The 27,436-nt window shown below is 39.3% G+C and overlaps 2 protein-coding genes across 4 annotated transcripts in view; one reads left to right on the top strand and one right to left on the bottom strand.

Annotated features, from left to right (window-relative positions):
• Positions 1 to 13: 13 nt before the first annotated feature.
• Positions 14 to 5,067, bottom strand: mffa (mitochondrial fission factor a). Of its 3 annotated transcripts, XM_056374598.1 has the most exons (8): positions 4,876 to 5,067; positions 4,069 to 4,286; positions 3,483 to 3,652; positions 3,267 to 3,358; positions 2,207 to 2,371; positions 999 to 1,055; positions 713 to 797; positions 14 to 613 (listed from the first exon to the last, which is right to left on the bottom strand). In XM_056374598.1, the coding sequence occupies exons 2-8, from the start codon at positions 4,280 to 4,282 to the stop codon at positions 482 to 484; spliced, it is 915 nt and encodes a 304-aa protein (XP_056230573.1). In that variant the 5' UTR covers positions 4,283 to 4,286; positions 4,876 to 5,067; the 3' UTR covers positions 14 to 481. The 3 variants fall into 3 exon arrangements, with proteins under 3 accessions (XP_056230573.1, XP_056230574.1, XP_056230575.1); XM_056374599.1 differs by lacking the exon at positions 2,207 to 2,371; XM_056374600.1 differs by lacking the exons at positions 999 to 1,055; positions 2,207 to 2,371.
• Positions 5,068 to 5,863: 796 nt separating this feature from the next.
• Positions 5,864 to 27,436, top strand: part of megf6 (multiple EGF like domains 6) — a 55,312-nt gene continuing 33,739 nt past the window's right edge. The window contains exons 1-5 of the mRNA XM_056374703.1: positions 5,864 to 6,094; positions 7,109 to 7,243; positions 7,805 to 7,914; positions 8,063 to 8,167; positions 24,212 to 24,334. Coding sequence (XP_056230678.1) covers positions 6,012 to 6,094; positions 7,109 to 7,243; positions 7,805 to 7,914; positions 8,063 to 8,167; positions 24,212 to 24,334 — 556 coding nt within the window. The 5' untranslated portion in view covers positions 5,864 to 6,011. The remainder of the gene's footprint in view (positions 6,095 to 7,108; positions 7,244 to 7,804; positions 7,915 to 8,062; positions 8,168 to 24,211; positions 24,335 to 27,436) is intronic.

Here is a 27,436-nt window from a genome sequence, read left to right as displayed (position 1 = left end):
ACGACACGTCGTGTGTGGTTTTACTAAACTGTATTACATTTCCCAGTACATGTCACATATTACTCTCCCCGCATTAAATATTCACCATGTTACTTCTCCGCATTACAGCTCCATTTTCCTCTTTTGATAAACTGTGTTGTACAGTAGCTCTGGGTGAGATCTTTCCAAAGCTCTGAGTGACAGGAACAAATATTTACAACAAGTCATGCTTAGCATTTAGCAAGAAGGTCTCTAATAAAAACAGCATGAGAAAGTATGAGAAAACAGAATAAACAGAACAAGAGAGGAGTAAAAAAATAAAACTGTACATGTATTAAATAAACAAAATCAAAAATATCAGCCCTGTGTGCAACAGGCCTTGCACAAGTGTCAAGGTCTTCCTCACACAGGGCCTGAGTGCAGCGAATAGCTAACATTTGACACACAGAATGAGGGACAGTGCGTTCTCCTGTCAAGGTGACGGCAGAAATAAAGGCCGGCTCTAACGTCGCAACCACACCCAAGTGTTGATGAGCCAGAAAGCTACAGTGACCGAGTACATGATCATCTCTCGCTTTGCTCGCTCCTTGTTCTCCTCTTCCAAATGTTGCAGTCTCCGATTTAACTTGATGAGCTACGGATAAACCAGGAAAGCAGGTTTTGTCAGTCACAGGGTTTCCATGATTAGGTCTCGTGCCACAAGATGGAGATAATGTATTTATTAAAAACTAACCTGACGTCGAAGTGTTGTTGCATCAACCACAGTCATATCATCAGGCCCTCCCTCCAGTGTAGCTTCATATGTTGATAATACAAGCCTTGAGAAGAGAACAGCAACTTTGAGAACAAACGGTCACAAACAGTCGCGATGGAGCATATATTTTAGATGGCATGTTAATAATTGCAACAATACATTATTTTTCTATAATCCTATATCTTGACCCAGCAATGAGAATGTAAGGTAAGAAAAGATGAGGAAAATGAAAAGGGAACAGAATGAAGATTCCAGGTGAGGTTACCTGGATTCATGCAGGGGGTTGGAGCTTGAAGCCGACCCCCCTCGCAGAGATGGTTTGCTGAAGAGGTGGGGGAAAGACAGGATTGGGAGAAGGGAAAATAAGAGAGATAGAGAAACATACATGGTACAGTGTTGCACACATGCAGACACAATACCCTTTCCTAACCTGCATATCCTTCACATATCAACAATTTTTGTGTTGTCCTGAAAACCAGAGTATTTTTATTTATTTTTTTACAATGTCGTATCTAACACAGGTGCTGTCAAATAAGTTTTTCTTTATTGATGCTTCTATAGGTAAAAAAAAAAATCTACAGCTTTGGTTTTCAGGAATCTTTCCTCTACCAAATGAGAGGTTAAGAAAATGAAGAAATGTAATTTACAAAACATTTCTTCATGTTCTTAACCTCACATTTGTATGCAGAGTGTATGAATAGCATACACATCTTTGAGTAACATTTAGAAGATTTTTCTTTCTGCTTTCACCTTATGCAGTCCTCAGCAAGGCAAACAGTCAAAAGTTCAGACTGTTGCAAAACTCTGAGGAATGTGTATATGAGTATTTTATGGTTCTTTTTGCTCAGTGATGAACTCGTCCGCTGCACACACTCTCAGTTCATTTTTCCACTATCATTTGTTTACAGCTTCTCCTGACCCATATGTGCTTGAGAAGTTTTGAGTAAACATGTAGCTTCAAGGACAAATGCGTGGTCAGGGCTGGTTGCCTTTATATAGCATCCTTTTTGGTTCAGCATCACTGCATCTTTGTTATTTCTGATGACGATACAACAAACAAATTTCCTCCGGCATTTAAGCTAAATTAAACGTGTCTGACAAGTCCTAGCACAACCTAAACAAGCTGGTGACTAGGCAACACTTCAGTCCTTCAGTAGTGATTGTTAGACTGGAATATGTGTAACTATAATGGCCTGAACCAAAAGATGCAGAAAAAACATTGCTACAACTTTTTTGATAAATACATGCCATATTAATATTGTTACTGAAAGTTAGAAACGGTCAGTTAGAAAATGGTCACATAATGTTTGAGACTACTACACAAATACTCCCAAGCTTCCAACATAATTAAGGGGCAAACAACATTTCAGAAACACTACTGACACCACGCATTGTCTCGTCTGTATGATGTCTAGTAAGCCAAATTTTTTCCTTATTTTTAAGCAAAAAATGACCGGATGATTGGGAGGTCACCTGCGAGGGTTCTCATCCAAGACCTCCAGGACCTGCTGGTAGGCCCGACGTGTAGTGGACTGGATGAAAGATAGAACACCACTAGCGCTGTACAGGTTGTGCTCATCCTCAGTCTCGGTGAGAGTGGGGCAAGGGTGGACAGTGGCTGGGGGGGATGAGGTTGCACTGCTCAGTGCCCACCATTAAGAGCAGCCAATTTGGAGGACAAGTGAAGAGAAAAGAGGAAAGAGGGGAAGGAAGGAGGAGAGGGAGAGAAATAAGGAAAAGAAACTGTCCTCAACTTTACTGACTGTGTAAAAATTGCAACTGAATGAAAGTAAATAAAGTAATTTTGTAATAATAGCTACAGATTTAACTTGCCAACCACTTACAGTGATTTGCGAACATAAAATACACCCAACAAAAACAGAAATGGAAAAGGAGATGTGAACTAAAGGCATCGACAAAGCATCGGAAAGCAATCGGGACATAAAAATACATTTTTGCCCCAGAATTATATAATTGTTAGTTCAGGCAAATACCAAGCCCCAAGCTGATATTTTTTAAATGTTCTATCTCAACAAAGCTACAGAGCACACATAGTAAAAGTAAAGTACACTTGACACCTGAACAGATTTTTATCAAAAACATTACTTTTCCTTTAATGGTTTCTTTGTGTTTTGTTTGGTGTCCCAGTGTTTCTGAGAGGGCAGTGTGGCCTTTAAGTGTGCTTATACACTAAATAGCAACATTTTCATTCTATTGTACTAATCCTGAAGCCATTTAGTACATTTTAAAATCTGAAAATGATCAAATCAAAAGTGACGAGTACATATCAGCTGTTTAAAAATGATTAGTTAATGGATTAGTGGCAGTGACAAAAACAGATGAAGTCTGCATTATCACTGAAAGCAGCAAAACAGCTTACAATGCCAGGAACAACAGACAACCAGCTATGTCACACAGACAAAGGAACAGAGCATAGAATGAAAAGAAAGATGCAACATGCTAGTGCACACATGTAGGAGATATGATGAAGCTAGCACCAGGCTAATAACGGTATATCCAAGCCAATACTCACGCTGAATCATTTCTCATCAGCTGACGGGTATGAGAGACAGCTGCAGTCTCACTGGCTGAGCGTTCCCGCCGCACTCGTCCTTGGGGCTGTAACTGTGGGGGGGATTGACAACTGATTTGTTCAGGCTATGGATTACTGTTAGGAAATTATTTAAGTCAATGAGTGGATTTTATATAGTGTCCTTAGTAACATAAAATGTATTGTTTTATCACGTACCACCTCTTCAGTATCTGGGGCCGCCCGCTGCTCCTCCTCTAGGAAGTCCAGGGGCCTCTCATTGAGGGTTAGGACTCTGGGTGGAGTTTTCAGTGATAGGGCTTCTAATGGTGTTGACTGGATTAGGTCCAGGTCTCTGGGTCTGGAGAACTGGGCATCATTACTGTCTCCTGACAGAAAGAGGAGTGTACTGGAGTTTAGAATTAGAAACTGGTACATTCTCTACTTCACTTAATTTAAACAATGTACTGCGATTTGAAAGCTAAAGTTGAATAACCCCCTCTAGCAGTTTAACATGCACAGTGAACCAACATGCCATTGTGCCTTAAGATTTTTTTTTTTTACTTTGCGTCTTAAATAACAGACACAATAGTAATGCTGTTAAATAGGCCTCTAAGAGCAGGGCGGACAAAGTCCTGAGGCATTGATAGAGGGATATCTAGTATCTTTCAATGGCTGTAACAAAGCTACATAACAGCTAGATTACAGTCAGCTGTCAGCATCAATGACATGCAGAGTTTGTTTGTGATAACACTTTTCTTTCAACATCACTTTTTTTTTTTTTAACTTTTTACAGTATACCAACCTGCAATCACAATTCTCTCAGGAACTTGCATTATGACACTGCGGGGGACCTCCTGAGATCCAACATTAGGGTCCTCGTGGGCTTGAGGGGCCACTTTGAGCATCTCAGGAATGCGCATCCTCTGGCTGATACCCTCAGTGTACTCCAGCTCATACTGGATACGGTTCATCTCCGCCATCTCTGCCGTAGGGGAGGGGAATGCTGCTCCGTTCATTTGGCTGTGTGAAATAATTTGTTTAGCAACACAGAGCTAATTGTTAGCCTCAAAATGGTCACAACATGCAGATAACATGCATTTCTACTGGTGCAATTTATGACCATTATGGCTATAAAACAATCCAACATGAGAGATCTCTGTGTTCTAATAGTTTTATTGTCACTCCTGTTGAACTTGTTGTGCTGCATTTCTAATGGTGCAGCTTATTAAACTGCAGACCACAGAGATCACAAAAATATTGGTGCAGCTGTGGGCAGGAGTTAGAGAGGGAAAACAAATCATATGACAAAATCATATGATAACTTAGTATCTTCTGAGGGGAACAAAGAGAGGCTACACGGACCAGTTAGGTCTTGACTGCAGCAGATAAGAGCTGCTACAGCTGCTGCTCGCATTACAGCCTATGTATCTTCTTTAACATGAATGCTCTACATTTACCAATATTGGCAACAATTTGTAACCAACTGCTGAGTAGCTCTGTGGTTTAATTTAATGCCAGGAGATCTATCAGAATCCAGAAGCTGAGGTTAGTTTTGGTTAACAACACATTAGCGCCATTCCAAGCTAGCGTGTTAGCATCGGTTTCTTACCGTTTTGTTTGTTGCTAAGGATAGCGACCTCCCAAAGATTTATGAATCGAATCCTAAAGGGAATACAAACTTCTAAATACACTCCGAATGGCACGGCTAAGTGAAGGTATGGCAGATAATGTAGCTGCAAAGCATCGCCTTGTGTTGATATGAGAGAGGAGGTACCTCTCTTCTTCCTCTGTCCGTACTCAAATCAGGAAGTACAGAAACTCAGGAGGAAGTTACGTCACTCTCACCAAGCGCCGAAATTAAAAGTCCAAACATGAGATATCCTATGGATGTTTCATCTGGTCCAGGTTTATCTATTTTCAGGTTTTGAACAATTTGATTTAATTTAATTTATCTACAATGTATACACTGTTTTTGTTTTTTTATAATGTATTTTACTGTATTTTTCATGCCACATATTAGACATTCATAATGTCATAATGTATAATGTTTTTGTACTTTGCGGCTGTAACACTTAGATCTACATTTCCCTGAGAATCAAAAAAGCTTACCTTAATCTAATCAAATATTCAATGTAAAATATATATCCTACAAAATGTCATCTATAAATGAGGTATGTTGGATATTTATTGTGTCATATTTTATGCAATAAAACATATATTTAACAAAAATCATGTCGTTAGACAACTGTTCTTAGATCAATAGTGCCCATTGGACTGTATTACATTTAAAGATATTCCTTATATTTGTCTATTCTTTTCTAATTTTCATAGACAAAGTGGACAAAATTCTTCAACACAAAATTAATTTATGAGATAATTATTTATTTATTTTCTAAATCTACTTAACATTTTATCATATCATGTATTTATTCAAGAGGATATATGAAATCAAGGCTGACTGTGTTAATAGGTTAATAGTGCGTGCACAGGTTCGTGTCACCGGGGGTTTTGGGAGCTGGCCCCTCAGTGATTGTGGGTGGTGCGTTTACTCGGAGCCATTCAAAGACAAGTCGTCCCTATGCTTTACCGGTAAACGAGGAATCACGTCTGGATCTCGGGAAACATCTCTTCAAGATAAACATTTGAGTCATGTTGTAAGGCGAACGTCCATAAATAGCAGGCTGCTCTTCATTTGAGGCTGCGGCGATTGAGTACTTCTCTCCGTGTCTGTAACTGGCTGAAATTATGGTCCCAGATATTTTCATTTTGTGTTTGATATTACTCAGCACCATGCACATCGCATCATCGTTGGAGCTGCAACCTGGCATGTAAGTAAGGTGTTGTATTTCAGATCGTTTCCACTGTTTGCACTTATTAGATTTTATTGAGTAGTCAGGTGAATGAGAAAGGGCTACTCTCCTACTTTTACATGCTTTAAAATAATAAGACACCAGCAACGTGCCGTAGCCTACATTCAGAAAAGACAATTATTTATAGCCCAAGTTTGACATGTAATTCAATTTTTGTTTTTGTCTATGGTGCAATTGTTACCTTATAGTTTACTCTGTTCAATGCCCACCAGGAGTCGCTCTTTCAGGTCCCCTATGAGGATGGATGTGTGTTTTATAGCACTGATGTAACGTGCTTCATAATAGCTTCCAATGGAATGAAATTTTCTGTATAGCTTGTTACTCTACTAGAGGTTTCCAAGTGAAAATAGACTTGTGCTGGACAGGATCGAAAAAATCGTTTTCATTACCGGAGAAGCCGAATACTTCCTCTAATTAACTTCAGGCTGCTTTGTATTGAAGCCAGATGGTTTGTGGAGGAGGACACCTCTGAACAGTTTACCTGCACTGACAACACAGATGGATGCAGGTTACTTATGACAGAGTGCTGTACATTACAAACCCCCATGCCCTTTAATGAACATGAACACATCATTGCATGCATACACATGAACATACAAACAACTCTGGGGAGCAAAAACTGAATTTCCTGTGGAATTTCATTGGTTGTTTATTGGGTGCTGTAGCACCAAACAGGAAGCTGCATAATTGCCTGACAAACACTGTCTGTGATGAGCTATGTTCATGCAACTGAACATGTGTAGAACATTTGGAAGTTCATGTCTTTTGGAAATACAAACATCAGCCCTGCAGGAGGCTTAGACCACCAGTGCTCCAAGCTCTACCAGTGAACTACCCACCTCAACATATTATAGAACAATGAGAAATAAAGTGCTGTCATGCTAATTGTGTGTGTGTGTGTTTTTTTTATTGCTGATTTTTTTAGTTGTATACAGTATTTTCCATTTATTTTTGTGTGTTTTCAATGTACAGGCCAAATGTTTGTGCTGACCAGGAGATGTCCATGCTGGGGGCACGTCAGCCCTGTGTCCAGGCTTTTACCCGCATGGTCAAGGTGTGGAAACAGGGCTGCACCAACCACAGATGGTGTATGGGCTACGAGAGGAGGTAAGAGCAAAAAATACTTTAACGATGCACAAACAGTTTATTGTTGACATCTCATCCATAAGCAATCCTGCAGTGAGTGGTGATGGAGTGTTTTACACATAGGCACAGAGTTATAACTGTTAGTTTTCCTGGTCAAATGCATTTGTCTTTGCCATTTGTAAGTTACCCTGGGGTGATGTGGCTCAATGTCTTTGTGAAAAAGGATGGATCAAGGAAGGAGAGCATCCCTTCTTTTATTTGCCTAAGTTGATTTACTTGCTTGTAAATGAGGAACAATGCAACTCTAAATATGCAAAACTGGAGACGGACTGGTGTTTTTCATTCTGAAACTGATTACTAACACTACTGATGTAACACCAATAGTCCTTTGCAACTGACAGTACAAGGACATCATTTGAGTAACAGTAACATATCTTTACTTTGTATATGCTGAAATCATGTAGATGTGATTCTCTAAATATATGATACACTATGTTGACACATAAGGTTATATTCATGATATGCATGAACCTATGCCAGAAAATCCAATCATGTGACTATAACAGCATGTCTCCTTCTCAGGACAGCATACTACACAGCGTACAGGCAGATGTACAACATGGATTTGCACACAGTCTACAAGTGCTGCCCAGGTTGGACTCAGAAGGGTGAAGAGATGGGCTGCCTACATAGTGAGTAATAGGATTTTACATATACGTATCTCATAGAGCTGGTTCTGATATTGCTATGGAGCTGTCATATGTATCAATTTAATATTTAGACAATAATGAACATGGATACATCACCAGCATTATGGTATATGCTATGTGGTATCTGCAGGGGTGTGTGGTGCCAATACATGTTTCAATGGAGGCCAATGTGCAGAGACTGGAGACCAGATATGTCAGTGTCCGTTGGGCTTCAAAGGGACGCAATGCCAGTATGGTGAGTTTCCATTCCCATCTGATAAAAACAATACAATAAATAAATATTTACAAACCTGCATATTCCATTTGTCACACACATCTCTCAGGCATTCATGTACAATATGCAGCAATAAGGACAGCTGAGCACAGCTTTGTTAGTCAGTGAACTGACTTACATCCTCAGAGGACAACATGTTGTTAAAGCTTTAATAGGCCCAGCTCAGACCTTATGCTTTCACTTTGCAAGCGCAGAATGAGCCTGTAGTGTTGCTGTGATTGGATGAGGCTACTCTGTGGGGGTCTCTGGGTAGTTAAAGGTAGAAGAAGTGCTCTCTGGGAGAAATGGCTTGCTTTGAAGGCTATAGCCTAAAGTGCTGTGGCTAACCCAGCTGAGCCTCCACTCTGTAAAAACTATATGTTAATAAGTGCATCTGCAGTTCTGGTTTTATATGGTTAAGGAAGTAAAAGCCTAGAACAGATGCCTGTCACATATGACAATATTTCACTCCAGGAATAGAAGGTCAACATTTTAATACATACATACGTCTATACATTGGATTACTTAAATTAGGTTTTTATCGTGACAAGTAACTTAAGTAAGCATTTTGGGAACATGGAAATATGTTTATTGGCTTTCTGGTGAAGAGTTAGTTAGCTTAGTTTAGCATAGCATAGTGACAGGAAACAGGGAAACAGCTAGTCTGTCTCTGTTGAACAGAAACACTTCTTAAACTCACAAATTAATACAGTATATGTAATTTCTTTAACCTGCGTAAAAACTGGGGAAAAAATGACAGTTTGCCATTTTACAAGTTGTTATGTGCTGGACGGTTTCATGGCTGGAAGCAGTAACTTCCTGGAGTCTCCGCTGGTTGCCTGGCAGCTGCTCAGAGGATTAAGCAAATAAGATATAACTTGTAAATTAGAGAGATTTAGAGATGCTGGTAGTCAAATTCAGAACAGCCTTATCTGGGATCTGTCAACATTAAATGGTAAACACTTACACTTACTCTTGTCTCTGAGCATGGTCTGTTCTTTCTACTGTCCAAACCCCTGCGGTCTACGTCAACATGCAAACAGGAGGATGGTTGTTAGTGTTTTGGAAGAGTCCCGCAGAGACAAAATGGTGAACAGAGGATATTTGGTTCCTACCCCCCACTTGCTTGCAAACACACAAACACACACACTGCAGAGGCTTTCCCGTTTGGTTCCTTGACTTTCCCATAAGGAATGACCTGCCTGCCACAGGTTTTTAACAGTCCTGCCTCTTGCTAAGACATTTCACAGGAACGTGTCGTTGTTTGTTTGAGGTAGCTCTCCCGTCCGTTTGTTTTGACACGGGCTCTTTGGTTTTCACACATTGGAGTGACAGAATTGAGAAAAGATAGGAGATATTACATCTAATCAGAATTCCTCTAGGTTTTACTTTCGCTCTTTCACATCCTGTGCCTCGATCCTCCTCCTTGAGAACTCACATCTCGCTTTTCTCTTGTTGTGAAGCGTTTTTCCGTCTCCATCTCTCGAGACAGATTTATCCTCACTCTTGCCAGAATCATTATACAAGGAAAAAGTCAGCCAAGCTCCTGTGTTCAAGTCAGTTTCCTTGACCGCACTGTATTTGCCACTGGTAAAAGAAGAAATAAATGGGAGAAATAAATCATCATAATCCGGAATATGTTGTAATTAATAGGACAAATCATAATTAACTTTTTTCATATTTCTTCAATTAAAAATTATTCTAATTGCAATTCTCAGTCTATTTACATTTTGTAAAAGTCTTAAGTGAGGTTTGACTACAATAAGAGATAATACTGTCTAAGTGTCAGTGTTTTATAAAGGCAACATCTGCTTTTGCTATGCTTAAGCCCGAGTGAAGTAATGCCTGAATTGTACGATATTAACAGAAAGACTGTGAAGCGTATCACAGTATCATGTGCTAATGGTGTGAAATCATACATTCCCTGTCCGTCCTACAGTTCAAGCGTGTTCCTTAACTGCTGAAAACTTACAGGAATACACAGAGCTCAGAAAATTTGGAAAGCACCCATTAAATGGTGAGAGCATAGATGTGAAAGTCATTCCTAGTAGTTTGGTCCAGGGCTTTCTGTGATTTTAGGCCACTGGCATTATCTTAAATGAGAGAATATAAGAACTTGTAGCAGCTCATAAGTTAGGCAGTATTTAATTTAGAATGCTATGGATAAGACTGTTAAGCCAAGTAATTAGCAAGATGTACAGTAAATATGATAGAAATAACATGTTGTTTTGAACCATGGACTACATCCCATAAGGATAGGCACCCACGAGTGTGACTTGCTTCGTTTCCAATTAGGTGAAGATGGTTGTGAGAGAAAATGTGCTTCATAACAATATCACATAGAACATGTGTGAAAATGTATATATAAAACATTCTGGTAGAAACACAAACTGTGTCTCATTACTTAACCTGTAAACTGAGCAATGGGCTACTCCCAAAATCTTGATTTATTCCTTGATGGACAGAATAAACAACAAGATCAGGAAACTGTCTATCGCTGGGTGTGTGTGATATTAGGCATGTACGGCACATTCCAGCTTAACATAATTACCAAGAGAGACCTGGAAACCTGGATGTCTGTATGTGCATACTGAGCCACCAGAATTGCACTGGGGAACCCTGTAGATTATTAGATTTCCGTAGTGAGCTTTTACATTCCACAGTGACAGACTTATGACTGTCCCGTATGTGATTCATGTATGATGGAGAAAGAGCAGATACAGTAGAAAAGCAGGAATGCTGGCCGCTGTAGATTTATCTTGGAGTGAAAGTTAAAGGCATCTTGACTTGGCTGTTTGGCCATGGAGATGTTTTTAGATTTATTATAAGGTGCTTCCTGCATGTTTTTTATCCTTTCTCATGTGCTCTTACAGTAATCCGTATGTGCATATAATGTCTCTAGTATTGCAGCATGTACATATTTGGCATCTCGGTCTATCTTCTCTGCCATGTTTGATTGATTGGTATATTTTATGTTGCACCTGTACTGTAGCTTGAGTCAGTGCATGTGGACTGCTGCACCAAAAAGTCCTGTTTGTGGTGTGGGTGCCTTTTGAAGAATTTTGGATAGGTCATGTTCAGTGACTTGATTTAGCTGAGCTGATGCCTAGCAGACAGCTAACGGCTAGACAAAGACAGTCAGCCGCAATTATGCATAACTTTAAGCCTTCATAAATTAGTAAATAATTTAAATGGGTGAGTTATAAAAAAAATCACCCCCCTGCACAGTTATCACAAAGGGGGAAATTAGCTAGAGACCAGGATGGTTTTTTGCACCAGGCTGTAAACATGTTTATTTCTGCTGTAGAGTTAGGCATTTTAACATGAGAGTCTATGGGGATGACTCAATTTTGGACCCAGCCTCAAGTGGTCATATGAGGAACTGCAGTATTTGGCACTTAAGTGTTGGCTTCATTTTCAACCCAGAGGTTGCAGCTTGGTGTGCTTCAAACTGAATTAAACCAACTATTATTGATATTTTTGCTACAAGTTCATCAAATCAGCTTATAAGGTGACGTGTTACAGCTTGTTTCTGCTTTTCTTTTGAAGGGCGAATAGGCTTGACCTGAAGTACGATTGAGGAGATGAATTTAGGTCATTACAGAGAAAGTGGATCTTGTCGATTACAGCACTTTTTTGGATTATTGTATGTAGCAAATGATCATTCACTGTCATTATTAATGCAAATAGTATGTTGTTGCAGATATAAATCATAAGGATGAAGGATGGGGGTAGCTACACAGAGAATATATCAGCGTTGCCTTTTCAGCTAAATTCACTATAGATTTGAGTAGAGGGAGAATGCACGCTGTGAGCAGTGTTAAAGAATAGTCTGGCTCTGGTAACAGTTCAAGTGAGAATCCATGCCCTGCTCACCCTCCACCCTTCTTTTCAGCACTCATTGTCAATTGGCTTCTTGAATATTACCCTCTTTGGTAATCATGCCAAGTTGTGGTGTTAAAGCCCAATGCGTGCTGTGGGGGGCTGCTTTCAATCTCTGATATGAGACAGAAGGCACCGTCCGTGGAAATGTATCTCAGCCAGTGACACTATAGCCATAGTGTTGACACTGTGAGGTAATTAACAGCCTGAACACAGCCCAAGTATGTGCCTAGACATTGGAGTCTGTTCTGTAATAGTTGTATTTACCCCTGCTTGTGAATGCCACTCTGTCTCACTCTATTAAGCCTTGGATTAGGCTTTGCTTTGGTTAAATTGGTGCATGGGTCTGCATGAAATTAAGAGAGCACAGGCGCACAACAGTGAGGACAGAAACCATCTGGTCCTCACTAAAGAAGCCTGGCTGTTTTCAAAGCACTTTATAGAAGAGTGATTATGGATAGTGCCTTACACTGGATCCTGTTATACTGGAGCTTTTAGCAATCTAATAAGACAGCTAACAACGTCAGCAGTTATTAGGAATTTCTTGAATTTGAGAAAACAGAGAATGGAAAAAATGAATTTGGGTTGTGAACATGCACACAGATAGACACACTACCAAAGTCAAAACGGAGTTTATTGGGTAAGAAATTATTTTCCAATAAAAGTGCTGTAGACAGTGTTATCACCAGTCTTTTTCTCTGGGAAACACTGCAGAAAGCTTTACAGTTGCAATGTGAATCTCAATCTCTCTCATGGGAATCATCTTTCTTCATATGAACTTGAGTGTCTTGTCTCCCATAGGCTCAGTTCTTATCTCAATCACTGAGCTCATGTCTGGACAGGATTGGTTCCCTTCCTTATTAAATGAAACACACCTGTCTCTGTGTATGTCCATGCATACCTGTAAACCATGCAGTCCATACCGTAAGTATTTGGACAGTTCTTTAGGCTCTTTGCTTCAATACATTCAATGTGAAATAAAATAATGGATACTCCATTGAAGTGCAAAGTCTCAGCTTTACTTTGAATAGGGTTATGTCAATATAGAAGAGCTGTGTGGGAGATATAGCCCTTAAAACAAAAAGTGCCCACATTGCAAGGGTTCAAATGTTATTGGACCACTAAATGTTTCTTAAGCAAAAATCTATCAAGGCAGAGAGACCCCACAACAACAATTTATAGTAGACTGAAATATAGTAAGGAGTCAGCGCCACAAGTCAGTGGCTCATTCTTTAGAGGGAGGAAGGTGAATAAAACACTAGGGAAAAAGATGCTGACTCAGTGCACTAGATTTAAAATCCTCAGGGAGTTCCTCCTCGCAGTCTCTTTTGTTGTGTCTGTATTTTTGGTACTGAAAGAGCAGAGTGTTTAGAGTATATGCTAGACAGGTGTTGTTATTGTCTTTTTTTACTACAGGGGCTCAGTTTGTGTGTTCCCCTTGTAGATCTCTGCAGAGACCTTCTTTGTGCTTTACACACAGTGTACATTTCACTTCCACTATAACATCCCACTACTGCTGAACCTGAGAGCATAAACTAAGCAAATATAGGTTTTCTTAATTAGCTTTTGTTCCAATCTGAATATTTTAAGGAAGGTTAAACTGCTTATCGTCATCCACCTGCTTTTTAATGTAGTTCAAAATTATTACATTGTGGGAAAACTCTGGAACAATGATCTTGTGATGTCCTCAGTTGGTATTGTATATTATAGATCTGATGTCCTTTTTGGATCCTTAGCCACAGGAGTTTGATCTCCTTTCTTCCACTGTGTCCACATATCTTTTGCTGTAACATCATAAATCCCCATGACTTTCTATTGGACAGAAGGAAAAGTCTGCCCAGCATTATTTTTACTGGTATGGCTGCTCCTGCACTGACCCTTACCAAGAGAGCCGGTGAAAGAATTTGTCTTTCAAAATGGAAACAAACTATATTTTCTTTCCGATTTCTGGAAGTAATTAAGCGCAAAAAATGCAGTCAAGTCAAAATTTCAAGGTGTTGTTACAACAAAAACATAGCTGAGGAAAAGTAAATAAATCTAGACCAAGTTTTAATTTGGTAAAAATTGTGGTGTTAAGCCCAATTCCGTTATGAAAAGCAAGGAGTAAGAGATGATGTCTTAGTAGCTCCTGTGGTTGTTCTCACAGCTTTAGGGAACAGTGATGTCTTTTACAGGTTTGGAATAAATCTTCCACTCTAAGTTAACTAACATACCATCCACAGAGTTTATCCTCTCAGAGTCTTTCCATGCAGTTAGGTCCACTGCAGAGCTCCAGGTCAATTATGCACATTTTGTTTTGGCTCCTGAGTGACATGAACCTCGTGAACGACTATTTTCCCTGGTATTTCTTGTGAGAAAAAAGGACACATTTTTAGGGCTGTTATAATTCCAGGCTAAATAATTGTCAGCAAACGAGGTGAGGACATATTCTCATTTGCAATAACATTTTATGCACCAAACTCTCTCAGTCATGCCACTGTTTAATCCTGGAAACTACTACTGGAGTCTAATCTAAAGGCCCAGTTTACAGATTAAAGGGTTTGAATTGTGTGAAAAGTGTGCAGCAGACTGTATTCTGAATCGAGGTATGATGGGAACCATATGCTTGTAATGAAGGCAGGTCTTATTGTTTGTTTTGGTCTCGTTTCAAAGAATTCTTTAACCAAAATTTAGTCGCTAGCCGCTATGGTGCTGAAGTTTTTGAGGTGTGAATGTCATGATGTTCTTTGTTTTCATAAAGAACCTCATGATTACCTCTGACAGCTTGGTCTTTGCTTTGGCTAGCAGCTTTTTATTGGCGGTTACTGAAAAGGTTCACTGAAGACTATATTAACATTGTAAGCCTTCAGAGATGAACAAATCCCTTTAAAGTTGGCAGGTCTGGTGTAATATGAACTTAATCACTGAGTAATCAGTACTTTTATTCCTATATGTTCTTTGGAGACCCAGAACTGTGCATAAGTAAAACATTTTAAAGATAATACTCAGGGCAATTGTATACAGTAATGATCAACTATTGAAAACTGACTTAAAAGCCACTGAAGCTTCTGGGAGAACACATCAGACCTTTCAGTAATGGATACAGACTTTGCTAAACCACTTAACAGCAGCTATGAAACACGAGCCCTCATTTTGGTGTTCAGCTAAAAAATTAGAAAGGAAGAAATAAAGAAAATTGAATGCAAAAAAAGGTTTGTCAACAGTTTTTTCTTCTTGCCATATAAGCATCTGCCATATTGAAAAGGCAGACAGAATTTTAAGAACAAACTTTTCCTCTGGGAAGATTTAAAAGGCCAGGTGGCTTATTGATCCAACCAAGGCTGCTGTGATGAATTACAATAACATATTGTTTTTTCCACATGCAATGTCAGCCACAGCTGTTCCACTTTCAGTGTTATTTTTTTATTACTGACGGTAGAGTCTTGTGACTAACAGTGAATCCGTCACACGGTCAGGGATCCTCAATGCAAAAGGAGAGGCCTGAATGTACATAAAAACAAAGCAGCTATTTTGTGTAGCTCTTCCTGTAGAAAAACATAGGTGTGTCCAGAAAAACAGTGAGACTAAGGATGGCAGTTTTCACTTATCATTTACTAATATTGCTTTCTTTAAGCCCTGTGTACCTCCCCTTCCTGTTTTCATTCCTCAAGTCTGACCTTTAACTATGTGGATGTAGGAATTATATGCCAGCAGGCTTGAAGGTTGCTGGTCTGACAGGAGGACACAAGGAGCAGTGCGAGTGCTACATGCATAGCACTGCTATCAGAGGAAGAAGCTCATTAGGAACCTAATGGTTGCCATATGGCAGGGAAGTTCTCACTCTAAACAAGCACACCCTCATCTCTCCAAATGCATTAAGGCACCATTGTTTACCAGGTTAATAGTGAGTGGGTTGGAGCTAATGGTCTGTGTGATTGACCATGTGCTCCCAAGACTCACTGTGAGATTCCTACAGTGGCAGCGGAGCACTCTTAAATTAAAGCAGTTCATCCTCCTTGAACTTGGGTTGGCTATTCCCATTTAGTGTTATCATTAGGTTTAGGAAAATAAGCTTGTGAAGGCGAAGTCACCGTTGGGACCCTTCAAGTGAGCATATTACAATCTCCTTAAAAGGCTTCTGATAATGGCCTGAGACTTCATTCAGTCTAAGCACTGGATAAATATCTGACTTTTGAACCCACAGTGCAGCTGTCTGGCTACAGAACTAGGGAGTGAAGATGATTGTTTTTCAGTATGACCTTTTTGGAGCTTTACTGTCATTTTTTGGCTGTGTTTGGAATATGCAGTTTTTCCCATTTGCTGTTTTGTAGGGGGCTATCAAAGAGCTGAGCTAGCCAAATCTGCGAGTCACATGGACACACAGACTTTACCAGCTTTAAACAAACAGGAGGCTGCGGAAAAGATGAATGAATTTTCATTGTTTTTAGTGAACTAATACTTTAACATGCACTTACAGTATCTACCAGGGGGACAGGGTAATGGTAAAGTTTATGACAATGGCAAATTTGAAGCTGTGTAACTGAGTACATTTGTTTCATGATGTTTCTCAGAAACTAGAGAGACTGGTCCAAGTCTAGATTAAAATCAATTTTCAGTGGAAATTCTGTCGAATAATCATTCTTGGCATTAATCATGCTTAATTCCTGCTCTAAGGTCTTTCCTAAGTTTTCTGTTTTACTTTGTGATGCCAGGTAGTCCCATACCTGCAGAACATAAAGCATACAAATCTACAGCCACATTTCATCCTTTTCTGTGCAAGACATTTTCTGTCCTATCCTTTGGTAAACTAAACAGGGATGGCTTTTCCAGATGTTGAAGGCCCAAGTTGACAGAGGCTTTCAGGGCAGGTGTGCAGTTCCATTTTCTTTTACTCCCCTTTAAGAATATACAGCAATGAACTTATGTTTTGTTTTTGAATATGTTATTTCAGAATGCCACATTTGATAATTAACAAGTTAATAGAGAAAGTGTTAGCGTATCCACGGAGTAAAAGTGGAAGAAAAAACAGAGCAGTTCCCAGTTTTCATCATTCAAGTTATTTATGCTGCGCTGTTAGGAAACAAATTAAGTTTTATTCACACTATGAAAAAATGCAAGTGATGAAAAATGTGTGAACGACAAGTGAAGAAGCTGTTTCCAGTTTCAAATATGAAATATACAGTCTCTGAAAATGCTTATTATGTTAGAGCATAAATTCTGTGTTGAAGGGACAAATGGGAAACATGTGAGCTGCTGAAGGGAGGTGGTAAAGGCATGCAACAATGTCGTCCAGAGGATAAATGGTTCCTCACAGCAGTGGGAAGAAACAGAGGAATATATGTAGTTTTTCACAGTGCTTGTTCCCGCCTTGATCAGCCATATGATCACATCCAACAGACAATAAAACACTCTGAGAGCTATGTGCTTCTTCACTCTATTATCGTTTACTTGACTCATAACATAATGACAACTTGCATTCTCCCCAAATGTTGAAAGCCATGAGTGATTGTATCCCTCTCTCAAGTTAACTGTTCATTTCATTCAAAGCAACATCTTGAAAAAACTTATATCTCATCTTTATTTGCTCCTGAGCTTGTTGTTGAAGATCACTTTCCTCTCGTTGACAGGGCTCTTAAGATACTCAGCTGTCCATAAACAACCTTTGACCTTTAGTCTGTTTTTCCTTACAGCACTTGATGGACCTTTCTTTCCTCTGATCAAATGCTCTTTATAGTAGGAAAAAAGTGCAACAAATGTTCTGTTATGGCAGCCAAAATATACAAATATGTGTATCTGGTGTTACTGGTTTAAATCTTAGTTTATAGGAGTTTATTAGAATAAGGTGGTTGAAGTTAACTGTACAGTCCCCTACATGAGAAGTCAGTAGACCAAAGTCAGTAGAATTACAGTTTGGACCACAGTGGTGGGTTGACTCCCGACTGACATAGAGACAGTGCCATCCTCATACTGATCCACATTCATATTGACATGAGTGACGGCACCCTGAACTGAGAGCAGTGGTTGATAAGATAATTAGAACCAAACCAAACACACATGACATCAAACCTTGTGCATGCCACTTAGTGCGCCCCAAGTTAATAGCAAACAATAAAAACAAAACAGTAAATGCACATATCACAGAAGCAATGCAGCTGCAGCAGTGTAGTTCTATGGAGCCAATGAATAATAAATAATCCAAATAAACAATAAGATTTGTTGCCCCTCATTTCAACTCACAAATTAGAATGAATGCATCACTGGCTGATGATAAAGTAAAAAATAAAAAAAACTGTGTTGGGAGGTGGGAGGTGGGAGTGAACCAATCAAAACAGTAGGTGGAACATCTCAGCATTTAATTATAAAGAGCCCACTGCCAAACAGCAGTGATTTTACAGCTTCACTATCTGGCTCTCTTGCAATAGCCCTTGTGATGTTCAGAAGAGCAAATCAAAGAATGTTTCCTGTTATGACAGTTCCCTTTTTTCCTCCTTTGGGGAGCAGTTGCAATATCAAATATATTTTGGTAATGTATCATTTTCAGTTGAATAAAAAGTTTGCAAAATGAGCGCTTATTGTTAGGTTTTTGTTCCAAAACACGTTTTAATAGGTTTATCAGCTTACTTCTTAAATGATCATTGCCAGACCTGCTGCAATAATAGACACAGACAAGTTATTATTAGTGTGATAAGTTGCATTCCTTTTCTGTGTCCATTTGTTACAATAGAAATGTGGGAATAAAGATATTGAGAATGTAAGAAATACAAATCATTTCTGCCAGAGATTCAAATTCCATTTAGTGAGGAAGAAACAGTAAATCATTTCAGTTTCAGGTATCACTTATTGAGATTTAAAGCCTCCACATTCATTGAACAGGGTTGAGAGACATGCCATGCGGCTGAGTCAAGCTGATCCAGTTATTGATCTTGACTTTCTCTCTGTGTAATGTGAAAAACATTGCACAGAGAGAAAGTTGAACATTTGCTGATTTATTTAATGTTCATGTTCCTTCAAATTGCCTTCTTTTAGAAGGAGGAAGAGCATTGGTCCTTGGAGAGAGTGGAAAGGGGGGGGGGGGTTACTGTACTGTAGAGGACAAGTAATGTCAGTAACACCTAATGAGATAAGCAGGAGCTGGGTCTCAGTGGCTGATTTTTATTTGCAGAGAGCACAAGAGCACTCAAGCAGCTGTCTGTTCTCTTCGTTGCCTGATGGGAAACAATTATCACCCCCTATTCATAAACCAACAGGAGACCAACACTTTCCATTTGACTCTGAGCTATGAATGATCTCTTTAAAGGAATGCATATGAATTAATTGGTTTAAAAGATATGACAAGTATTCCAGAGCTGGATGTAAGACATTATTTTCTTATAAGATATCGCTAATAAAGTGTGTGTCGGCAGAACACTGAGTTAAAAAGTGATGGGGAGTCATGACGTGCACAATACTTTCAGGTTAGGGTTTTCCAAAATGTATAAAATAATTACTCCGTGTTGAGGTAAGCAGTATGTGTCGTCTGTCCTTTCAGTCCATCAGTGAAATAAAGACTGATGATCCAGATTTGTAGTTATGACACTCAGAGGCCATGTGAGGGAGGCCGTGCTGGTGCACATGGTCGTGGGTGTTATCAGGGTGACAGGGGGTGTCACAGCACTTAACAACATCTTCAATGAACTACGTGTTGCTTATATACTCAAACGATAATGGGTGACAAGTTTAACTGTCAGGTTTCCATATGCTTGAATTCAAGAGTTTCCCCCCCAAAAAAACAAATAAAGGCATGTATGCTAAAGGAATAAAGCTGAGTGTAGAGGGTGTAAGACTCATGAAGAAAAAGACTTGTTTTGATGATACCATATTTTGACTTTTGAGACCTTTTATCTCGGAGGATAAAAGGTCCTCTTGTGACATCGGGCAGGTCTATGGAAACGTTTAGAAATAAATGCATGCATGCATTTGCGGTTTTTGAGGGTGGCCTGTGTAATGCAGCTGAAGTCACGACAGCTGAACCAAGGCAAGAGATCTTAATGCCAAAATGTGACATGAGTAACATTCAGATTCAAAGTCAAATAGGATGGTTTCCATGAACGAAATCCTCCACTGTGGGTCACAGTTAAATGGATTTCTTCTGGGTTCTGAGAGACAGCAAGCAGACTGTTCACGGCTACATGTGTATTAAGATATACTGAGTTAATAAAGCAATAAACTACTCAAGGTCGCAGTTCCCAGTGAGAATCTGAGAGGTGTTGTTATGCATGAAGCTTTAACACTGTGCCCCATCTGGAAGTATTTATGCTTACTTTTCTACTCTAGCAATTTAGTTTATGTTCAACAATGAAAAACACTGTTCAAAGCTAAGGACACTTCAGCTAAAAGTCCATGAATGTCCATAGACTGTAGAAAACTCACAGAGCGTCTGTGACTTCACATGCAAGTTTCTGAGTGGATGTTTTTTTATTTTGTGTTTGGGTTTATTACTTGCTACCACGTAATAAATCAGTTACTAGAGCCAAAAAACTCAAATGTTCACATCTCACAACACTGTCATATTTTTTATGTTATTGCGTTATGTTATTACCTTGTGTGGCCGTGGTCAATATGCTAACAAGACTGTGAAGCCAGAGTTTCTGCCTTTTAATTTACGGGTCTAAGTAACAATAGAAAATCCTTCTTTTTTTGCTTTGCCCCTTTTTGCCAAGTATCTTTTTTTTTTTCTAGGTATGAGAATGTCTTGAAAGTCATTGAATATCTTCTCAGAAAGTGTTTAGATATCATGTGATAGCAAATCTATCTAGCAGATTTCATCCAGGAGTGTAAAACCCTGCATTTCCGCATATTTTAGTGACATTTTCATGATTTTTATTCTGCTGAAATTTCTATACACAGAGAAAAGTGATAATTGCTTTTCAATAAATCTACTTTATGCTGCTAATAAACAATATTCTCTACCTCCCTCACACTGACTGTTGTACAAACCACTTGGGTATTTTTGGCTGCATGAACAGTAGACTAATGTTATTTATATTTCATTCTATCTTCATAGAGCGACCCCTGAAGCCTCTCAAATGATGATACATTTTATAGTTAAATCTTTTCGCAAAGGTTTGGCATTGCAATAACAAGTCAGCTATTTTCGTTGTCATGTTAAAGCGCTTTTAGTTCAACACTATGTTCATTTGATGATGGTCTGGTTAGGCTAGAGACACTGAGCGTGACTGATGACTTTCAGGACAGGCCAAGCCACAAAGTGAAAGGTAGCAAAATTCATAAAACTGCATCATAAAACTGTGGATTTCTGTTTCTATTTGAGGTTTCATTTAGGTAAAAGTTTTCTTTTAGGATGGATAATAAGTTCTGGTAGTCAGAAATAATTAAGTAGGCATTGCTAATATGTCTCTCTCTGAGCAACATACCTTGTAAACATCATGTTATCCAGAACTAAATTCTCAAATGCCTTGACAGGGAGTGACTGAATGTTTCACCAAATTTGTTTTTTTCTCTCTACTTGGCATTTGCCGGTGATGGCAAATGACCCTGAACTGATATGGAGAGCTCATTAGGGCTCTCAGGGGCTGCGGGATCAAAGTGAGGATGTGTAAGGGGGCAGGGGCCTGAGGTTAAGGGCCCATGTCACCTCAAAATGAGTTAATGAAAAGTGCAGAACAGGGCTGTTTCTCTGTGTGGAACTACATGTATGTGCATGTGTGTGTGTGTGTGTGTGTGTGTTTTTCTTTTAGAGTCCCCCCTAGTGAAGGAGAATGTGCTGTGTAAGGAGAAGCTTGTAAAGGCCAAGGCAGGGCAGTGAGGGGTTGAAAAGCTGCAGTCAGCAGTGTCACTGCTATTTATCCTCTGCTGAGGAAAACAAAGCACATTACAAAAATTTGCAAGAATACAATCCTAACAAGCCAAATATTCCTTATTTTCCAAATGACAATTTAGGGCAGCTACACTTACATCTGTAATAATCTGCTCAGTCCATCATCTTCTATAGAGATTCCTGAAACAACCCTGCCTGCCCTTAGAAACCAAGTGTGGGTGTGGCCTGAAAAAGAAATGTGGCGACCCATCCTTAGTTTCTGAGGTCCTGCAGAATTCTACAGAGGATAGAATTTAGATTACCAACAATTGATACCAACATGACAAATTAACGTTATAATAAATCAGGGGTGGGGGTTAAAACAGTTTCTGGACAGCTTTTATTGCACTCAACATCAACCACATATGGAGACAGAGACATTATCATCAACCTTTTTGAGAGCAACAGGGGCTGTTTTTCATGCCCTGCTGTCTGTTTATAATACTGTCCAAGTTTTCTTTTGTTTCATGGGTGACAAGTACCTGAACAGATCAACAGGGGAATACTGGCAATGCTCCAAGTTCAGTTGTTTACTTTGTTAAACTCTAGAACAGATATTGTTTTCAGGCTTTTTACCAGAGGGGCCTTGGAGTGCAAATATGTTGCGTATTTCTTATTGGCAATGCATTTAACTTACGTGCTTTAGATTAACATTTGCATAAATACTTAAACACCAGGGTATTTAGGGAATCCTATGTTAAAAACCTTAATTAAAAGCTTGGTAATGATCAGATGCACCTCCTTGATTATTAGAGAAGAGCCATAGTCATTTGACAAGCCAAGATTATAACGGCAGACCTTGACTTGTCATGTGTCAAAACAACAAGTTGCCAAACATCTTGTTACTGTAAAGTATGTTTCTACTTAACCCCATCTCTTTCTGTCTTCTCTCTTTCCAAATTGTTTCTCCAAGTTGTGCTTCTGAAATTTCCTGTTGTTCATAGATAAACAAACTATTGCTCAATGCCCAGCTAAGGGATTCCATTAAATCTTTTAACAGATGGGGACAAAATACTAAATATCTTTTCCTTTCCCCTCTGTTACCTTAGTCTTTCTCTGTGACAGGGGGTCCGTGCAAGTGAAATGCATTTCTCTGTCACCTTCTCCTTTTTCCAAACTGAGCATTCAACACTGTATCATCTGTGAAACGTTTGGCTGTGTTGCTGCCACGTGGACAAGAACTTGAGTGGCAGTAGTAGCAGTTCAATCAGTTTACACAAGGACAGGGATAAAGTTCATTAAATTAGTAGGGCTGTGTCATATAACGATAGAAACATGCCCATTGTTTCATATTAAGTTCTATCACTTATTTCATTGTGTCACAAATCACACTCTTTACAAGTATATTTTCTGTCTTTTGAATGTTTTTACTTTTTATTCGAATATAAATAGTGCAAATATTTAACCAGCAAGCTAAATGTCTTTCCAAAACAGCAATATTAGTCAAATCTCTTTATCTAATGATCAATCTGATATATAAAAAAAAAAAAATAACACTAGCACTATGCTGTTGTTACTTCTCCTTGTATACTAGGAAATAATTTGTTTTTAAAAGGGATTATTTGGTGGTGATGCACAACTGATCATTATATAGCAACGGAGCAAGAAGGCTGAGGTGTTTTGCTGGAGTCCAAGGGCAGAACAAGGAACCAACCTGGAAATCATTTCACCCCCAGAGGCAGAAAAGAACATGGGAAATATAGGAGGACCATGAAAAAAGTTCTTATGCTTGACAGAGTGGGTTAACATAAGACTTATTTGAAAATAGCTGATTAGATATAAATACACACTAATTACAGTGTTTATGTCCTGGCATATGTTTTATGAAGTGACAAGGAAATCAGATGTTTTCTATTCCTGGTCTAGATATAAATAATTCTGTCTCTCAATATCATCTACATTAGCGAGCTGCAACATGTGGGTTATCATATGGCTATAACAAGTTATAGATTCTCCTGCTCTTTTTATTTGCCTCCAGGAGTGCACTGGTCCTGAAAGATTGGCAACAGACTAACTAACAACAGTTGGTTTTTAACTCTGACATCAAAGCATGAGATTACCTTGAGAGTCAGCACGGTCATGATCTACACAGTGATGATGGAAAATAAACTCGGTAAAGGGTTTGTTGCCTTCGTTTCTGCTGAAAAGGGAAAAAACTAAAGAAAACAGGAAGGAACCCTGCGAAGAGCGGGAAAGGTTAGCTGAAAGGCGAGAAGAAACCTCTCTGTCCTCACAACTGATTTAGCTGCAGCGTTTTGTGGACTGAGCATTCTGTTAGTAAAACTGGCCTTCTAATCCTTTTCTTTCAGATGTTAACGAATGTGAAGTGGATGATGGCGGCTGTGAGGGGTACTGTTGCAACACCATTGGCAGCTACTACTGCAAGTGTCCTGAAGGCAGTAGACTGGGGCCAGATGGCAAAGCATGTCACGGTAAGATGGACATCTGGATGTAGCTAGCGTGCACAAACACAGACAGACTGTAGCAGGCTCTCTGCCCAGCTGGGGCTTCCTGTACTTTTTTGTGAATGGAAGATTTTTTTTTTTTTTTTCCAATGTAGAGCATGAATGAATTTATTTGATTTTGAAGATGCCTGTTGTGTTTCCAAACCAGCACAAAATATCCAGTGTAAAGCAAACTATAACGTACCTTAAAGGTGCTCTGTGAGCTTTTTAACCTCTGCCAGCGCTACAGAGCACTTGCAAGCAGGGGATGCAATACATATTCATACCAATGGTTTCACACTATTCTACTGATACAGTACAGGTGGCGGTGATGCAGCAATGTGCCACCAAAGGCAGGGAAAACAAGACTGCAAGGTAGTTAATATCGGTGTAAGCAAAGCAGGATTACATAAAAATGGGGTTTGGAAATGTTTAATGAGAAACGAATTGCATTCATTTATTGGTTTGCTAGACCTCAGAATACACATAACAGGTTTTGAGTAACAAACAACTTTTGTTTGTTTACAAGAATAGTCCACAGGGGCCCTTTTAACGGGCTCACCATTAATATAGAGCAAGGGTGGCAAGTGCAGGACTGTTTCCACTAGAAAGGGAAGTGCAGCCCCATTTTCCAATTTCGCAATTTCAGGGGAGAATATTAGATTGACGATTCTTAATTTTTTTCAGTTAATGTATTTGAATCAATATTTTGTACCATACTCTTTTTTCACATATATGGTTATTTCTGTCAGGTAATTGCTGCTGGTATTCTATATCCTTATTCTACCGGTGTGAAATTGAGTATTGTGAAAATACTTATTAGTCAATTTATTAACTGATTTATTATGGAATGCTTAATCCATTTTTGCAGGAATGAAATAGAAATATCCTGTTCACCTCAAACATCTCCTCCCTGCAGTGGTGGTCCACTCTTTAGTCATAGGTACACTGAATAATGAGGTAAACTGTGAAGTTAAAGTTAAGTTTTCATTATGAACAAATATGGTCTTCACTAAAATGCACTGAGCGTAGCCTTAAAGCCTTCAAACATCATGAATGCATTTTCTACCTCATAAAACCTTTGCTAAGCTTTTTTTAAGCGCACTGAAACATGCATTATTTACTTTGGTCTTCTTCTGCCTTCAGTAGAAATATGCATCACACACCCCTGTTGCTGTGTACTTGTACTTGAACAAATTTTACTGCAGTTTTCCCTTTGCTCTCCTGTGGCTGACAGTTGTGTTATGTGCTACTTCACCGTAGACAAGCTGGCAGTGCTACTGAAAAGAGACCTACTGACGCCTTCTGTATTTCCATCAGCCACATGACTTACAGGTCATAGAGGTTAATCGAGAGTCTCCCTTAAACAATATGGGGAACCACTCATTAAAAAAAAAAAACATTGTTTTGCCATTGTGCCACTATTGTTCAAAAACCCTACAGGGGTACCTTTAATTCATTTTTTGACACCATAAAACTGGCATGCCAAATTTACCAAAGAGTAATAACATTGGTTTGATGGTTGCCATCTATACTTCAGATACATACATATAAGTGAATGTGTGTGGATAAGACCAGCCATCTGAAGTAATTCAATGGCCCTGATGATTTTGCAGCGAGTCTAGGTCATTCAGTTTAAATTCACTGGCCTATGCTGACCTACTGAGGACCTACTTAACTGTCTAGACTTCAGGCTGTTAAGGGCTGAACCAGCCACACAGGCAAGCACAGCTTTCTAATAACCTTCTCAGACAGCATGCTTTCTCAGTTTGTCAGTCTCATCTGACAGAAATATGCTGAGTTAGTGCTGTGCACCATTTGTTCCTTAGAGCTACAGGTGTGAACACTTGCCCCTGACCTTTAACCTTTCAGGCAGGATATTGTCACTCTGTAATAATTTAAAGTCTGAGAGGTTACCAGAGGAGAAGACAAACGGAAGCATCGGAAGCTGTTCTTCTTTTACAGGATTTTCTGTGAATTGTATGTGTGGTCGTATTTATGGGAAAAGACAATGAGCGACAACGTTTGAATTTGAACTGTAGCAGAAAAAAAACAGTGGAAGAGTGGATTTTCAAATGTGTTTCTGTTGGGTAACTTTTAAAGCCAGTATTGCATTATGGAAACTGAGAACTGAGACCACACTGGTGTTCTTTTTCAACTTTAGTTTAGGGATAAATTATCAAAGAATATATACACACATTTAGATTTTTGCTGTCACAACAGGGCCTGAGATTCTCTTTTGTTTTTTAGTAAATTCAGATCCTGTTGCGCTCCTTCTGAAGACCATCTGTTCATTTCTTTCTTCCACCAAAGCCGAGCCCCCAAATGTTTCATCTGCTACTTTGTCTTATTGTAGATGCTAACTCAGCAGCTCCGCTTAGAGCCAGACGGTGTCACACGATACCATTCAGAACTCATGGCCCCGTGACCTCCGACACCACCACCACCACTCCCACACACACCACCTCACCCACCGGTGAAAAGAAGCCATTGTGTGTCTCCCATTGAAATCCTCTCACATGAGGGGAGCAATAAGTATATTAACCTTGGAAAACCTCCCCTTTGCGTCTGTTGTTTTGTATGTTAGGGATCCTCTACAATAGCTGCCAATGTGTTAAAGTACAAAAGAGCCCAGAATGACAGAACCGCTCATGAATATGTAATTCATCATTGGTGGTTGTGATTGTCTAAATAAACTGGACAAATTGATATGAATTCCTTTAACCTGATCACACTAATCTATGAGCAGGGTATGAAAAGGATTCTTTACCAGGGAAAGCCCCCCCCCCCCCCCCGTTAATGGACACAAACTAATTAAAATAGTCCTGAGATCATTTTGAAGAGGGCTGTTCTCATGGGTCTGCCAGAGAGCTGAGAGTTCAGAGGAAGAATAGGCTGCACACATGAACACACATATGCAAGCGAACTACCTGAAAATGATTTCTAATATTTGCACTACTTGGGAAGTGCTTTGACCCCTGAGGAACCAAAATGATGGTAGTCTTGCATGCTCAAATAAACTGAACCACATGTTCAAAAAAGGAAACTGCAGCACTGCTTTGCCCTCCCCTCACACATCTACTCTGTCAT

This window comes from Seriola aureovittata, chromosome 4 (genome assembly GCF_021018895.1).
Source record: "Seriola aureovittata isolate HTS-2021-v1 ecotype China chromosome 4, ASM2101889v1, whole genome shotgun sequence".
NCBI classification, from domain to species: domain Eukaryota; kingdom Metazoa; phylum Chordata; class Actinopteri; order Carangiformes; family Carangidae; genus Seriola; species Seriola aureovittata.
Note: the sequence above shows the minus strand (reverse complement) of the source record. Positions and strands in the feature narration are given on the sequence as shown.

Bases quoted from the DNA above. Each gene is read 5' to 3' on its own strand.
- mffa (XM_056374598.1), bottom strand. From the start codon at position 4,282: ATGAACGGAGCAGCATTCCCCTCCCCTACGGCAGAGATGGCGGAGATG. The intron at 798-998 runs GTAACCTCACCT...TCTCTTCTCAAG, and splicing joins AACCCCCTGCATGAATCCAG to GCTTGTATTATCAACATATG. The intron at 614-712 runs GTTAGTTTTTAA...GTTTATCCGTAG, and splicing joins CAACAACACTTCGACGTCAG to CTCATCAAGTTAAATCGGAG.